At 40.1% G+C, this 15,906-nt stretch overlaps 1 protein-coding gene across 2 annotated transcripts; it reads left to right on the top strand.

Moving 5' to 3' along the window:
• Positions 1–1,167: 1,167 nt before the first annotated feature.
• LOC116258944 (1-phosphatidylinositol-3-phosphate 5-kinase FAB1B) lies at positions 1,168–14,213 on the top strand. 2 transcript variants are annotated; one of them, XM_031636457.2, is made up of 12 exons: positions 1,168–1,536; positions 1,617–3,113; positions 3,258–4,085; positions 4,188–4,341; positions 4,421–4,765; positions 7,891–8,832; positions 9,364–9,695; positions 9,795–9,918; positions 10,615–10,785; positions 10,882–12,471; positions 12,783–13,049; positions 13,623–14,213. In XM_031636457.2, exons 2-12 carry the CDS (start codon positions 2,500–2,502, stop codon positions 13,944–13,946), a joined length of 5,691 nt encoding a protein of 1,896 aa, XP_031492317.1. In that variant the 5' UTR covers positions 1,168–1,536; positions 1,617–2,499; the 3' UTR covers positions 13,947–14,213. The 2 variants fall into 2 exon arrangements, with proteins under 2 accessions (XP_031492317.1, XP_031492318.1); XM_031636458.2 differs by lacking the exon at positions 13,623–14,213 and having other exon boundaries at positions 12,790–12,950.
• The last annotated feature ends 1,693 nt before the right edge of the window (positions 14,214–15,906 follow it).

Raw genomic sequence — 15,906 nt, forward strand, 5'->3', positions numbered from 1 at the left:
AAATACGCATCAATTTTTATCGACGAATTCACAAAATGTGGCGTTAATCTTCGTATTGCCAAACGATTGCATTACACAAAACAAGGGAATATTTTGTTTATAATATATACGAAAATTACACATTGTTTGCGTTTTATTGGTATAGCTTTTATTTATACTGACAATATATATGGACCAAGTATTATGCATTTGACGGATGAATAGCTTCATATGAAAACAAAGTTGTGGCAAATAAGCTAAAATACAATATTTTGTTAAATGTGGTGATCTACGAGTACGATAGAATCTCGTCAATCTAACTTAAAAAGCAATAGAAAGGTTTTAACATTTCTTTACATCATATATTTTATTATATATGGTGAGTAGGAGAAATATTACATCCTACTGTCTCCTACTGTCTAAGATGAAAGTCGCATTCGTGAGAGTTGGTGCATGCACTACACTTCAACTTGTATATCATCAAAGATGAGAGTTGCATTCGCGAGGGTTGATGCATGCACTACCCTTCAACTTGTATATCATCCACAAACTTCAACACTTCACTTTGATCTTACTTTTTTCTCCCACTAAAAAAAATACAAGGTTAAGCATTGTTTATGACGTGCATTTATTTGTATAGCCATTAAAGATATAACAACCACTTAAATTTGTTGTAGCAAACACAATAGTGACGATACGATTGAAGCATTAATAAACAAATTGTTTTGCCCAATGTTTGATGTCATTCGATGGGCTTCACATGGGAACGGGACATTCATGCTTGCCTCTCATTTTTGTCTTCAATCGAATCATGCCATAGAGAAACCCTTTTTGTATCGTATTGAATAAGAAGTTTACTATAAACCAATTTTTTTAGCATATCAAGCTAGAGAGAGTTATATGTACAATTGCCTATGAAGGTTCAATTTGAGAATGAACTAACCAATAAGCCTTGTCAATTTGCAGAGTATGAGTCTGCGTCCAACGAGAAGGTCGCGGATGCTTTGGAAGGGTCCGAGCCCAGGCGCACCCACGCGTGCAGAGTTGATTTAAGGGACAATATCGTCATTCCTTAAAATATTGGATGCGAAGTGGTAAATTGAGTCGTGTCCGATGGGATCCCCGAACGCGACGTAGCAAGATTTTTGGTTATTAATAATTTTTTAAAAATCATTCGCTCTCATGAAGGGCATGCGACGGGAACGAGGACAGCGAAGAACCAGAGGGCGAGAAATCCTCTCGATCATCTTCGGATTCTGCCTCGGGGCAACCGTTCTCTGGTGCTTTGGTTCACGGAGATCTCGTTTCATCGGGAAATTAGGCCGCGATCCGTCGGAGAGAAATGCCGACAGCCGGAATCGCGGAGGCTGATTTGCTCCTTTGCCCGCTTCTTCTGGAACCTTTGTGAATTTTGAGAGGTTTCGCGTTTTCGTTCCTGGATTTTATTCATCAGGTTTTCCATACGGGGTCTTGTTGCTCGACGTGGAGAATTCGCTCGGATTCATCGGGAGCGACGGAGCAGTGGAACTTTTTCTGAAGTTTGCTTAAGCATTGAAGGTTAGGGCGTTATTCCGTCCCTCCGTGTGGTTAATTTTCCGAGCTTGTTGTTTTATCGGATATAGTTTTTTCTGATGCAGTTGCATGAATTCGGTTGCTTGATGGGAAGAGGGTCTCGTGAGGTATTCGCTTCTACGTTGTTGTCTATCGGAAGGGATTAGGAATATATGGGGATCTTGTCATTTGGAGGCGTTGGGGAAATGATGAGCATGGATTGTACGTAGATGAAACTTCGAGCAGATCTCTTCAGCTTTAACGGCTGGTGGTTGGTGTGGCAAGCGTGGATTCCCGTTGAATTGGCCTTGCACGTAATGAAGGGTGTTACCTTGGTTAATTGGTGGATTTACGAGAAGGTGGTCGACGCGGAACGACGCGCTTCTTCCTCCTTCGATTTGTTGAATTTTGGATTGTTTGGCTATTCTCCTCTGGGGGCCGTTGTTTTTTCGGAGAGTTGATGATATTGGATTCTGTAAGTTTTGTGTGAAAAATTGTTTATTTCTTGGTGCCTTGGAGTTTCAATATGCAAGACCTTCGTGTTGTGGATTGATGTCAAGCTCAAGCTTTGCAGCATGTTGGAATAATCGCGTTGTAGCCTTAGCATTATAAGGATTAATATAGTTGCTTGTCGTTGTCAAGAATTTCCAAAGGGTATCCTCTGTGAACTTCCAGTTATATGGTGATTGGCCGTCAATATTGGAGGTAATTTGTTTGCATGTGCTATCGTGTAAGTTAAGTTTTCAAGGTGTGAAGTACCTGATCAGGAAAAAAGTAGATAATACTTTTTTAGTTTTTTTCCTTTTTTTTGGGGACTTTGAAAATTAATCGTTGCTTCGACTCTTAGATCTTTTCTCTTCCTCTCCAATTCAACGGGTGTATCTAGTGCACTATTGGGAAAGGGAAATAGACTCATGTTTTGGCCAATGAATGGTTCAGAATGAGCGGGACTGGAAAGGTTTCCTGTAGATGGAAACGCCTGATAAGAGGTTCTCCGAGTTGGTTGGTCTGGTGAAGTCATGGATCCCTCGGAGGACCGAGCCACCAAATGTGTCAAGGGACTTTTGGATGCCTGATCAGAGCTGTAGGGTTTGTTATGAATGTGATTCTCAGTTCACCATATTCAACCGGAGGCACCATTGTCGCAGTTGTGGGCGAGTTTTCTGTGCTAAGTGCACTTCAAACTCCATACCTGTATCACCAGATGATCCAAAGAATAGCCGAGAAGAAGGTGAAAGGATTCGAGTCTGTAATTATTGTTTCGAGCAATGGACAAAGGAAATAGCATCTGCTGATAATGGGATCCTTCAGATATCCAGTCCAGGTCTTAGCCCTTCTCCATCGAGTGCGAGTTTGGCAAGTAGCAAGTGTAGCGGTCACAGCAGTAGTACTGTCAATTCAATGCCTTACCGTATGGGGCCTTACCAATGTGTCACTCATGGCACTGGACGTAGTCCTCGACAATCTACAAGAACAGAATTTGTTTCTGACAAACAAGATTTGCTCTCCCTTGGAAGGAATGGTGACGCTGTTCTTGATATAGGAGAGACATCGCCAACTCAGTCTGAGTTCTTTATCAACAGGTATGCATGCTTTTCCGGTGCTTTTATTTTTTGTTGAATATCTGAAAGATCTTTTTAGTTTTCCTGTACGTTCACTACTAATATCTTTCAGAGCATGCTGCTCCTTTTAAAACAATTCAGAAGTTAATATTTAAGCACTTTTAGGAGATACGATGATGACGAGGATGACGATGAGGATGACAATGACTATTCTAAATATCAAATGGGTTCTGAAAGGAAGCATTTTCAGCAGTCGGATGAGTATTTTGGCCCAGTTCCTTTTGATGACATTGACCATGGTTATACATCTCCAAAAGTGCTTTCTGCCGATTATATCAATGTTGATTCCAGAGAACAGCAACATTTTGGTGAGGATGACAAAGTCAGCCAGATAGACCAAGTTATAAGCATCAACAATGATGATCCAATGTCTATGAACATTCCAGATGAGAACTCGTTGGATTCTGCAAGACCGGGGCAACATGCAGATGAGGGGGAGGGGCATGATAATGAGTGCGATTCTGCACAATCAATATATGGAACAGAGAGCGTTGATGCTGAACCTGTTGATTTCGAGAACAATTTTTTATTGTGGTTTCCTCCTGATCCAGAAGATGAAGAGGATGAAAGAGAAGCCATCATATTTGATGATGATGACGATGATGATGCATTAGCTGAGTGGGGAAACTTTCACTCTTCAAGCGGGCTGGGTAGTTCAGAGAACCGGACTAGAGATCGTTCAAGTGAAGAGCACAGAAGGGCTATGAAAAATGTTGTAGATGGCCATTTTAGGGCATTGGTGGCTCAACTTTTGCAAGTTGATAATCTTCCAATTGATGAAGAGGATGATAAAGGAGGTTGGTTGGACATTATTACATCCTTGTCATGGGAAGCTGCTAGCTTACTGAAGCCAGACACAAGTAAAGGAGGGGGAATGGATCCTGGTGGTTATGTGAAAATAAAGTGCCTTGCAAGTGGCCATCGCAGTGAAAGGTATGCTTCATAAAATGATTAAAATCTGGATAGATTCCCTTTTTTCTGCTTTTACATCCATTAAGAATCCTTGTGTTTCACCCGTGTCTTTTTCTTTTCCAGCATGGTGGTTAAAGGAATTGTTTGCAAGAAAAACGTTGCGCACCGGCGCATGACATCAAAAATACAAAATCCTCGTATTTTTCTCCTTGGTGGGGCACTAGAATACCAGCGTGTAGCCAATCTATTGTCAAGCTTTGACACTTTATTACAGCAGGTATGCTGATCATGAAATTCTGTGGTCCTGCAATTTTATTTGAAGTGTAATATGCTTCTTTTCCCCCCTCCAATTACAGGAAATGGATCATCTAAAGATGGCAGTAGCTAAAATAGATTCCCATCAGCCGGATATCCTCTTGGTAGAGAAGTCAGTCTCACGCTTTGCACAAGATTATTTGTTGGCAAAAGATATATCACTAGTGCTTAATGTCAAGAGGCCTCTGTTAGAGCGTATCGCTCGTTGTACTGGTGCACAAATCGTTCCCTCAATTGACAATTTGTCACAGCAAAAGCTGGGTACATGTGAATCATTTCATGTTGACAAGTTTGTTGAGGAACATGGAAGTGCTGGACAGGCTGGAAAAAAATTGCTGAAGACCCTTATGTTCTTTGAAGGCTGCCCAAAACCATTGGGATGTACGGTAAGTTTCTTCTATTGTGGACTGGTTTAACTGCTATTTTGCATAGCAATTCATTGAATCACTTGGTTATCTTGTTTAAATAATCCATGCTTACCCCTTGTTTGGTTGTGTTTTTCTTCTATGTCCTCCCTCACTTGGTATCTGTAGCACCTAAGGTCAAGTTTGATGGTTAGAAATGATTTATCTTTGGTACAAAATTCTGGATTTTTGATCCAGGTTGATAGGTATCTGGAAGTATTTATCCAGGGTGTACTACGTATTCATTATTTGATTACCTGGGTAACGTTATCCAGATTTTTTTTTAATGTTTGATTATTTGAATTATGCTAACCAGGATTTACTTGTTTAACTCAATAATTGTGCAACTTGAAATCAAAAGTTCAGCTCCATAACAAAGTGTGATCTACAGAAATTCCTAACGACTAGAGGGTTACTTCTGTCGGCTCCTTCGCCATTAATAGGCTTTGAACTGCAGCAATTAGATCTGAAGCACGTCTGCTCTTGACAAGCAGACATAATATCACAGCCTTGCTTTTCCTGTGCGGTGAATATACTTCCTTTATGAAAAAAGCATTCACGTGTTTTCACACCTCTGATAAAACATCCAACAAACATTATGTCTACATTATTTATGCCTTGCATGAAGTTGATAAAGAATCTTCTGCGGCACTGATAGCCTTTCTTAGATATGAATGATTAAATCTGTCATAAGACTTAATTCCAACTCTCAACATGAATTTTTCTTAAAGTACCTGGTCTCATCATCTTTTTGCCTGCTCATTCCTCTCTCCCAACCATTGCGGTCATTCTCTTCCCACTGTGACAAAAAGCAAGAGGACCATAGAGGACATACTTACACCAATACTTAGGCTCTTCAAACTTGGATAATTCACATCACCAGGTGCGGAGTTCTTGTTTATCTTGAATCCCTCTGCTTTCACTAAACTAAATATTTTTGTCTTTTGGATGAGTTAAGTAATTCTTCCTATTTTGTTTCGGTGGGACACTACATGCTAATTTGATCAAAACATAACTTCACCACTCAGAGCAAGTGGTCATGCAGCCTTGTAGCCTTTATGTATTTTAGTTTTGAAAGAAGAGAAGAGATACCTTGCGACCAACCCAGGGATCAAGTTGGTTCTAACAAAAGAACCATCCTAGTCCTCTTGGCTTCACTTATGGCATCATTTTGAATCCCCTTTGCACATTGGCTACCTTTGGCTTCACTATCTGCATTGAGCGAATAAGAGAAATATCATGCTCATTCACAAGTCCATGGAAACCACTCAAATAAGTGGGGTAGGCGAGTGCTGACTATGAAAGGAAGGATGCCTCTTCTCCCTCCACCACCCTTGCTGCCATGGTGATGGCCTTCGTTGACCTTTCCCTTTTATTGCCTGAAACTATTTGGCCTGTTAACCATGAGCTTATCCAACAAGTACAAGTTGTTTTTTGGTGTCAACAATGTTGAGAGTAAAGCCTTTCAGTCATGTGAAGCAGTGAAGGTGGTGGTGGCTGACAGGACACCACCGGCTGTCAAACCGAAGATTGCCCACGAGGAGGGTGAGATTATTGTGAACTTGGCATCCATTCTCTAAGAAAATCCTAATCGAACGAGATGAAATAGATGCTATTGGGCATCACCGATGATCTGGGGGCTCTGCCTACCAGATGGTGCTGGAAGACAATAGCCTCCTAAAGCAGTAAAGCACCACTAATCTCGAGTGGAGAAGTGTGGGATGGTGGCCTGGGTGAAGAAAATTGAAATTTCCGACTTTCTTCACTCCCTTTTGAGATCTTGGGTTTTCTTTTCTGTTGTTTGATACTACATTTGACCTTATTCCTTTTCTTAAGATTTTTTTTTTATCTTGAAGTAAATCAGGGCAATCAAACTTTCTCCGAGAGAGCAATCAGCCTTGATGGACTCTGTAATGGGTACAGCATACAGGGGGGATATGTTACTTGAGAGATCCTCTTCTTCCTCTTTTTCAGGTTCAGGATAGTCGATCTTGTTAGTACCATACTTTTCAAAGTTTTGAAGATTGCAGCTCAAACAGTACACTGCACATTGATGTGTAGATGTTTATACAGATAATTTTTCTGTATGCAATATGATGTGGGCTAGCCAGATAATCCATCTTTTTCCATGACAGGTTCTAAAATTTGTAGGTGTTTTCTAGGGGTACAGTGTTCTTTCTCCATTAAAAAATCAATGCTTGTGCATATTGTCTTATTTGTCTCACCTGTGTAGATATTGCACTTGTCATTTACTGGAGGCCAGTCCCTGTGTGGATGGAGAGAGAAGTTGATAACGTACCTGTCACCTTGAATTCACCCTTACTTGTGGTTCATAACTTACAAACTTTCTCCATAAAGTTGGTGCACAGTTTATGTGCATGCTTGGCAATGATGTCATCATGTAGCTATTACACTAGATTCATGTAAGCATTTTAATGGGTTTGAACTGGTAGCTGGAATGGCCATCTGGACCTTTACTGTTCCAATTTTGAGTAGGCTGAAAAGGAAAAATGATCTTTTTTGGCTTGATTGATTGACACCGTGCTTAACACAATTGCTTATGAACAAGCAGGAGTCTGGTGCACTCATTTACTTAATTAAATGAGGGCTTGAAGGTAAGTCTTTAAAGAATCAAAATGCTCATTGCAATTGATCTTGAGCCAGGTTTCTAATTTAATATTGATGTGTATGCCTATGCATAGAGTATGCAGCCCACTTATTTTTTTGGAAGATGGATTCCATTTATCTCCTTTAGTTCTAGAAAAGCATCTGTTCCATGGTTGCATAATGGCAAGGACTGATTGCATTTTCATGTAGGCTACACGTGGGCATGCTCTTACCCATTTCCATACGTATGTTTGCATGCTTTTGGATGCATGTATGCTAGCAAGCAGGAAATAATCATCAATGCTGGTCTTAGTTGTTCAATGGTATAGCCATTTCTCTGGACATTAGGAGTTGTGAAAAATGAAAGGATAAAAGATACATTTGGTTTGGTCTAAAGCTTAAATGCCTAAGTCTTATTTCAACGTGTCTTTATGTTCTATATTTGAAAATTCATGTTGCACAGGCAATTCACATTCCATGTTGTGGTTCTTGTGTTTCAGGTTCTACTGAAGGGTGCTAATGGCGATGAGTTAAAAAAAGTAAAACGTGTAGTTCAGTATGGGGTTTTCGCTGCTTATCATTTGGCTCTGGAGACCTCTTTTCTTGCAGATGAGGGTGCTACTCTTCCTGAACTACCCCTGAAATCTCCAATTACTGTTGCGTTGCCTGATAAACCATCAAATGCTGATAGGTCCATTTCCATGGTACCTGGCTTCATGGTTCCTGCTGCAAGCAAACCACCTCTAGTAAATGAGATCAGCTCCATGAGAGGCCAAGCACCTGAACATTTTCCTTTACAAGGTACCAATTCCAGGAGCAGTTCTATGGTTTCAGTATCATCCTCTTCATATAATGCTGGTTATTCTCCATACACTGGAAGCGTTACCATCAATCCATCAAGGTTGTCCAATCTGAACCAGGTGCAAAATGTTGAAGGTCCTTCCCACCCTCCTTTGTCTATTATTTCACTTCCAGTGGAGTTCTCCAAGTCTTATGATGAGTTTAAGCCCCATTTTATGTCTGAACAAGAGAAGAATAATTTGAACCATGAAGGGTCTTTCAAGCCAGAAAGTCTTGCAGTGAATGTTCAAGGTGTAGCTCCACTTGGATCTCCAGTTTGCTCTTGTGACTTTATGAATGCTTTGGACCGGTGGCATGCGACAGAAGGTGAAATGGGTGGGCCATATGTTGCTGACAGGCAACTGCTTAGTCCCGGTCAAGTTCCAAGTTATCAGGAGAATAGTTTCCATGACGAGCATACTCCACTGAAGGAAGAGTTTCCACCTTCTCCATCTGACCATCAGAGCATTTTGGTGTCTCTATCTACTCGTTGTGTGTGGAAAGGAACTGTTTGTGATCGTGCACATCTGCTTCGCATTAAATATTATGGCAGTTTTGATAAGCCGTTGGGTCGATTTTTACGTGATGACTTGTTTGACCAGGTTTCTCTCTTCCTATCTCTCACCATATATATATGTTGTGTATATATATATATATATATATATATATATATATATATACATGTACATGTATATGTTGTATATATATATATATATATATATATATATATATATGTTGTATATATATATATATATACATATATATACAACATATATACATGGGTAACTTTATCCTAGCAACTCAGACAACTTCAATTGTGATCATTGAACAAAGAGAGAGGGGAGCTTTTTGGCTGTGCCTAAGTACCCAAAAGTGGGTTGCCAGGACCTAGTCTCCCATATATCTATGTGTATTTGTGCATGTATGTCCACAAACACACATGTACGTGTGTATTTGTGCATGTATGTCCATAAACACACATGTACGTGTGTATTTGTGCATGTATGTCCATAAACACACATGTACGTGTGTATTTGTGCATGTATGTCCATAATACAAATGTACGCGTGCAAATACACTCATGTTTACAGTTAGAAACTTGGCTGCTATTTTAAACTGGTTGTGCGCAACAGGGTTACCGGTGCCATTCTTGTGAAATGCCAAGCGAAGCTCATGTGCACTGTTATACTCATCGGCAAGGGAGTCTCACCATATCAGTCAAGAAGCTTCCTGATTTTATGCTACCTGGTGAGCGGGAAGGAAAGATCTGGATGTGGCATCGATGTCTAAAATGCCCAAGGAATGAGGGATTTCCGCCTGCTACCAGAAGAGTGGTGATGTCTGATGCTGCTTGGGGTTTATCCTTTGGGAAGTTTTTGGAGCTTAGCTTTTCGAATCATGCCGCTGCAAGCAGGGTGGCTAGCTGTGGCCATTCTCTACATCGTGACTGTCTTAGATTCTATGGGTATTGCCTGCTTTATGCTTCCATACTGGGTACTGATATGAACTTTTACATAGAACTTTATTTTACTTTTCAATTATTCATGTCTTGTACCTTTCACAGATTTGGAAGAATGGTTGCTTGCTTCCGCTATGCATCAATTGATGTCCACTCCGTGTATTTGCCACCTTCCAAACTTGACTTTGACTACCAGACACAGGAATGGATACAGCAAGAAGCAGATCAGGTATCCTGTGACGTGCATGCACATAATACACAGGCACAAATTTGTTCAAAGAACTAGGTCGGCATGATAAAGTTGGGCCCCTGGATTCATTGGAAGCAGCTCCCGGATGGAAAGGATGAAATGTTTCCTCTAATGCTTTGACAATTATATTATCTAGTGTATTTTTTGGTATACTTATACTTGATTTCCCTAGAAATCATGAAATGTAATTTTATGTATCCTTTTTGAAAATAACTTTTTTTAAGTCTTATGAAATTCCTGATTTACATTTTTATAAAGAAAAAGACAGATTTTACACCTATTCAAGCTGACCAAGTATGCACTAATTTATGCTGTTTTTCTGCATCTTTTGATATGGAAACTGGTTTTGGCAACATGCTTAGACAACAATCGCTGATCTTCTGAACCAAAGTAAATCACTCCTGAGATTACACCCCTTTTGTTCCTAAGCAATATCATTTGAACCTCACTGTGATATTCAATGTTCTCATGGAGTTGTACAGAAATAATATGAATGTTTTCTGCTTTCATTTCCCTGGTCATGCTATGAGCTGGCTTGAGAAAATCTGGTTTATATTGGTTCTACTTTTCGAATATGAGCAGCCTTGCAAATTTGTATGGTGCTTATTTCTTTCACTACTCAATCCTTTTGTCAAGCATTGTAATATTTTATTAACAGCTTTCCACTCTGAGCAGGTAGTAAGCAAGGCAGAGCTTTTCTTTGCTGAAGTTCTTAATTCTCTTCGTCCGCTTTCTGATAAGATCTTAAATATTGGATCACGTCAGAGTGGCATAAAAGTCATTGAATTGAGACGATGCTTAGGAAAGCTGGAGGAATTGCTGCAAAAAGAAAAGGGTGAATTTGAGGTGGAACAGTCTTTTATGTTATCCTGTTTATTGTTGTTTATGAAATGCTTCTGGTGCTAATCCATGTCTTGTATTATCTTGTTTCGTTTTGTATAGGATTCACTGCAAAAGGCACTGTCAAAGGATTTGCAGAAAGGTCAGCCAGCAGCTGATCTTCTTGAGATCAATCGACTGAGGAGGCAATTACTTTTCCATTCATATTTGTGGGACAATCGGTTGCTTTTCTTGGACTCTTTACTCAAGAAGACAGCTGCTTTTTCTGTCAATAATTTCACTGAAGGTCTCAGTTGTTCAGCAACCACAACAAAGGATAAACCCAATTCTGCTGATCAGATGGTTGGAGTAAATTCTGGACCAAAGCAAAATGGAATCCTCACAAGCACTGACTCCATGGTACTGGATGCTAAGGTTGATGAGGTATGTAAAGGCAACTTACATGCTGTCAATAGTGATGGCGGCCTCACTGGACTTTCTACTTCCCTTGTGTCAAGTATGCAAGGACAAGAAGGGGCTGAAACACAAAGCAAAGCTGGAGACCCTACCTCTGAGGTGGATATTAAAGACCAAAATGATCCTCAGGAATGTACAACATTTCGAAGAGTTCTTTCAGAGGGGCATTTCCCAATTGTGGCCAGTCTGTCAGATACACTAGATGCTGCATGGACTGGTGAGAACCAGCTTTCAGTCTTACTGCCACAGGAACTTGGAGCTGTGGTATCTGACCCCTTATCAATAGATTCGTCCGGGAAGGCTGCCAATTCAAGGGCTGATAAGGTGGAAATTTTGGCAGCTTCAGGAGAAAAGGTTGAAGAAGGTGCTACTGATCTCGTCTTGGCCACATCACCCAAAAACATCAGTGAACATGGTGATGATTTGGCAAGCTGGTCTGAGGCACCATTTTCGAATTTCTACCAGGCCTTCGGAAACAATGCAAGTTTTGGTGCTTTAAAAGTTGATATGATTGGAGAGTACAACCCAACATATCTTTCATCCTTTCGGGAGTTGGAGCGACAAGGTGGTGCCAGACTACTTCTACCAGTTGGTGTCAATGACACTGTTGTGCCAGTTTATGATGATGAACCAACAAGTGCGGTTGCATATGCTCTTGTCTGTCCTGATTATCATAGTCAGTTATCTGATGAGAGAGAGAAAATTAGAGAAGGTGGCGATTCTTTGTTTTCTTTGCCTTTTTCTGATAGTGCCTCTTTCCATCCTCTTCAATCACTTGATGAAGTCTCAATTGAATCCCTTAGAAGCTTTGGGTCTTCAGAGGATGGCATATCAACAGGATCTGGAAGCAAGAACTCTCTGTCTCTAGATCCTGTTGTATATACCAAAGCAATGCACGTGAAGGTTTCTTTTACTGATGAAGGTCCTTTGGGAAAAGTGAAATATACTGTAACTTGTTATTATGCCAAACAGTTTGATGCACTGAGGCATATTTGTTGTCCAACTGAGCTTGATTTCATAAGGTCTGTTAGTCGTTGTAAGAAATGGGGTGCACAGGGTGGTAAGAGCAATGTTTTTTTTGCAAAAACATTGGATGATCGGTTTATCATCAAACAAGTCACTAAGACAGAGTTGGATTCATTTATCAAGTTTGCTCCAGCATATTTCAAATATCTGTCAGAAGCAATTGGCACTGGCAGTCCAACATGTCTGGCAAAGATCTTAGGGATTTATCAGGTGAGTTTGCTGCATCTGCTTCTTTATGAGCTGCTTTCTGACTGTTTTTGTTGTGTCTCCTTCCTTCATACCTTAAAATAAACTTCATGAATGTCTTTTTCATTTTTGTCTTGATCCTTTATATATATATATATATACGGCCTACAAGTAGTTCTATCAAATTGTTTGTGTGATCTAACTGAATCAGTCTCTCAGATAGTGGTGGATATGGACAAATGCTCAAAGTAGTGTTTGTGTATGGCACCTTTGTTTAGGACATATTTTCTAGAGTATAACTGTTACTCTCTCCTTTTTTGTTCCCTCACTGTAAGGTTTCAGCGAAGCACTTGAAGGGTGGAAAGGACACAAAGATGGACTTCATGATTATGGAAAACCTTTTATTCAGACGGAAAGTTACGAGGTTGTATGACCTTAAAGGAGCTTCGAGGTCACGCTATAATTCTGATTCAAGTGGAACGAATAAGGTTCTTCTTGATCAAAACTTGATTGAATCAATGCCAACTTCTCCAATTTTTGTTGGAAACAAGGCGAAGCGCCTGCTAGAGAGAGCAGTGTGGAACGATACTTCTTTTCTTGCTGTAAGCATATAAAACTTCTTTTTTCCTTCTTTCCTCCTTTTGTGGCTGTGTACTAACCTTTCACTTCAAACCACCCATCTCCCATGACTTTCTCGGCCTTGAAAAGGTGCCATATTTTCTCTAAAAATGTGAGAGAAGTTGCAGACGAACTAGGCAAAATGACTTTTAAAATGTTGGCCATGACCTTGAGAGGGTTAGAGAATATAGTGGGAAAACATAGATTTTGTTCCAAGGGGAAAATGGTCTTGAGATATGAGGGTCATGTAGTTCTTCTGTTTCAGTTTCAGTTTCATGAGCTGGTTTGCCTGGCTAGGATTTAGGGTTTCACTTTGCTTTTGAGTCAAGACTGGACTCCTAGTTGGCTAACCAGGTATCTGGAACCACCAAAGCAACTGCTTTGCAGCTTCTGGATTACCTACCCTACATGGTGTTATTCCTGGTCCAACTCGAACCCATCTGTGTCTTGTCTTTTCAATGATTTGGGGCATATTGATTTCCTTAAATTAGCAAAAAGCGGCAAAAAGCATGTCCAATCTTTAGCTTACTTTTGTTCTTGTAAAACTTTATCTGCAGTCAATTGATGTAATGGATTATTCGTTGCTGGTGGGAGTAGACGAGGAGAAGCATGAGCTGGTTGTTGGTATCATTGACTATATGAGGCAGTACACTTGGGATAAACACTTGGAATCATGGGTAAAGACTTCAGCAATCTTTGGAGGCACCAAGGACACGTTGCCAACAGTAATATCACCTAAACAATACAAGAAACGTTTTAGGAAAGCCATGTCTGCATACTTCTTGATGGTTCCAGACCAGTGGTCCCCACCTTCCATCATTCCTAGTGCATCTCAATCCAATCTGGGTGAGGAAAATTTGCAGAATCTCTTGCCTGATTGATGCGCGGTGCCACCATATCTCCTCTGTATATGTAAATTGTGAGTTGGTAATGCCTCTACTTGTTCTTGGCTGTAAAATATTTTTCAAGTGTTAGGTGTGCTTGTATTTGTATCTAGAGCTTGAGTGATTCATTAAAGATGCAGAAGAAGGCCCTTTGCCATGAAATTTTCCTCCTAGATGACCACTTTGGGAGGTTGGCCCATTATGATTGTACAAATATTGTTGTCATCTATTTATAGTATATTAGAAAATATGCTCATTTTGGCACACGCTTGTTCGTACACATCTGATGCTTAATTTATCTGCACGGTATGCGATATGGTTCTGTTTTTCGCTTGTGCAGTGAGTTCCAACTCAATATTTTTTCCTTTGGTTTTCACTTTTCAGCCTTCAGCGTTGTTTACATAAAAAAGGGGATTTTCTCTTATCTATTCCTTTATTGACGTTGATTTCATATACGTATATTTAATAAAAATAATATGTCAGAAAACACTTGAGTTGAAAATGCAACGAAAACTCGTGGAAGTTTTGGAATTTTTTTGAATACTCGGACTTTTGCTTGGTTAATCAGTAAAAAGATGCCCTTAACATACCTTTTTGCTTGGTTAATCAGTAAAAAGATGCCCTTAACATACCTTTTTGCCCTTAAAAAAATTTAAAAAATATACCATGCTTTTCCAACTTTCAAAAGACGCCTGATTGAAATGAAAGCATACTCGGGGTTAAGCCCGAGGGAAGATCAAAAGCGACCTTAGCCATTACTTTTATGGATAAAGCCAAGATACAACAATATAATTCACTCGATTAATACGCCTTATCGGTCACTGGCGAGAATCTTGTTGAGGATCGGAAATATAATCTCCACGTTCATGTACTACATCACCTAATATTGAATATCTGCAAGGTTTTCACATCGTAATTCCCAAGTTTCCAACATCTGAATTTGCTTTACATTCTGTTGTCCTCGAGTACGACGTTCTCCTGTCTTCTTGGTTACGTAAGAAGTGTCACTTGTTAACATAAACGAGTGACCATTCACAAAAGGTGCATCATGGTCAGCCACACTGTGCTACCTTTTGGAATGAGGGTAGTAAGTTGGATTGACGGGCCTTTTCCTTTTGGAATGAGGGTAGTAAGTTGGATTGACGGGCCGATAAAAGTCTGATTGTCAGTTTGGTTTATGTAGACATTATTCCTCTTGATTGCAAACAGTAAATGTACAATACTTTAGTTGAAAAGTGTTTTAGTTTCTACTCAATTCAAGCAGCCCTAGACTTGAAGGGCAGGAAAAAAACGTAGGTCTTTGGCCCTCAAAACTTGAAGGGCAGGAAAAAACCGTAGGTCTTTGGCCTCTTTGAGGGGAAGTTGCCTAAGAGGCTTTTGCAACAGTCAGTTCGGTGCTTTATCCTTATAGTATATCTTACATCCTTGCTTATGATTCCTAACAAGCCCATGTCTTTTCCGAGGCCTTCTCATGCTTAACTTTTGATTTATTGTACATGGATCCCACAAACTGCTTGAGCTATATTTATCATGAGCTGCCAGCGCAAATTGCCCTGCTACTACTGCTCCCCATGATCTGCCGAAGAATTTTATGGAGTTTCCTACCGTTACTGGCACATTAGGAGTTAACGGGACGAAAGCGTTGAAATGAATGAATGCCCATTTGACATGGTCCAGTACTATGTAGATGTCTCAGTGTGAGTCATCGACGATATTTTCTTTAGTTGGCATCCAACTTGAGCATAGTTAACGCACTTTCTCTGGATTAAGCCATCGAGAAAGGATTCTTCAGGCAATCACCCAGAATTCTGATAATGAGGGGTCACAGATATCATATCCTGCCCATAGGTAAGCCTCCTGTTGCAAATCCATCAGAGCCAGTAGGGAATCACGTCGGAGACGATAAATAATGCCACGAGTGCTGCAGGCTGTAAGATCAAGGCTGATTGAATTTTGT

Source organism: Nymphaea colorata, chromosome 8 (assembly GCF_008831285.2).
Source record: "Nymphaea colorata isolate Beijing-Zhang1983 chromosome 8, ASM883128v2, whole genome shotgun sequence".
In the NCBI taxonomy this organism is placed as follows: domain Eukaryota; kingdom Viridiplantae; phylum Streptophyta; class Magnoliopsida; order Nymphaeales; family Nymphaeaceae; genus Nymphaea; species Nymphaea colorata.

What these genes read in the sequence shown, in the direction of transcription:
- LOC116258944 (XM_031636457.2), top strand. Translation starts at nt 2,500, where the DNA reads ATGGAAACGCCTGATAAGAGGTTCTCCGAGTTGGTTGGTCTGGTGAAG. An exon ending in AGTGGCCATCGCAGTGAAAG is followed by an intron (nt 4,086 to 4,187) that starts GTATGCTTCATA and finishes TTTCTTTTCCAG; the next exon opens with CATGGTGGTTAAAGGAATTG. An exon ending in GACTGTCTTAGATTCTATGG is followed by an intron (nt 9,696 to 9,794) that starts GTATTGCCTGCT and finishes TACCTTTCACAG; the next exon opens with ATTTGGAAGAATGGTTGCTT.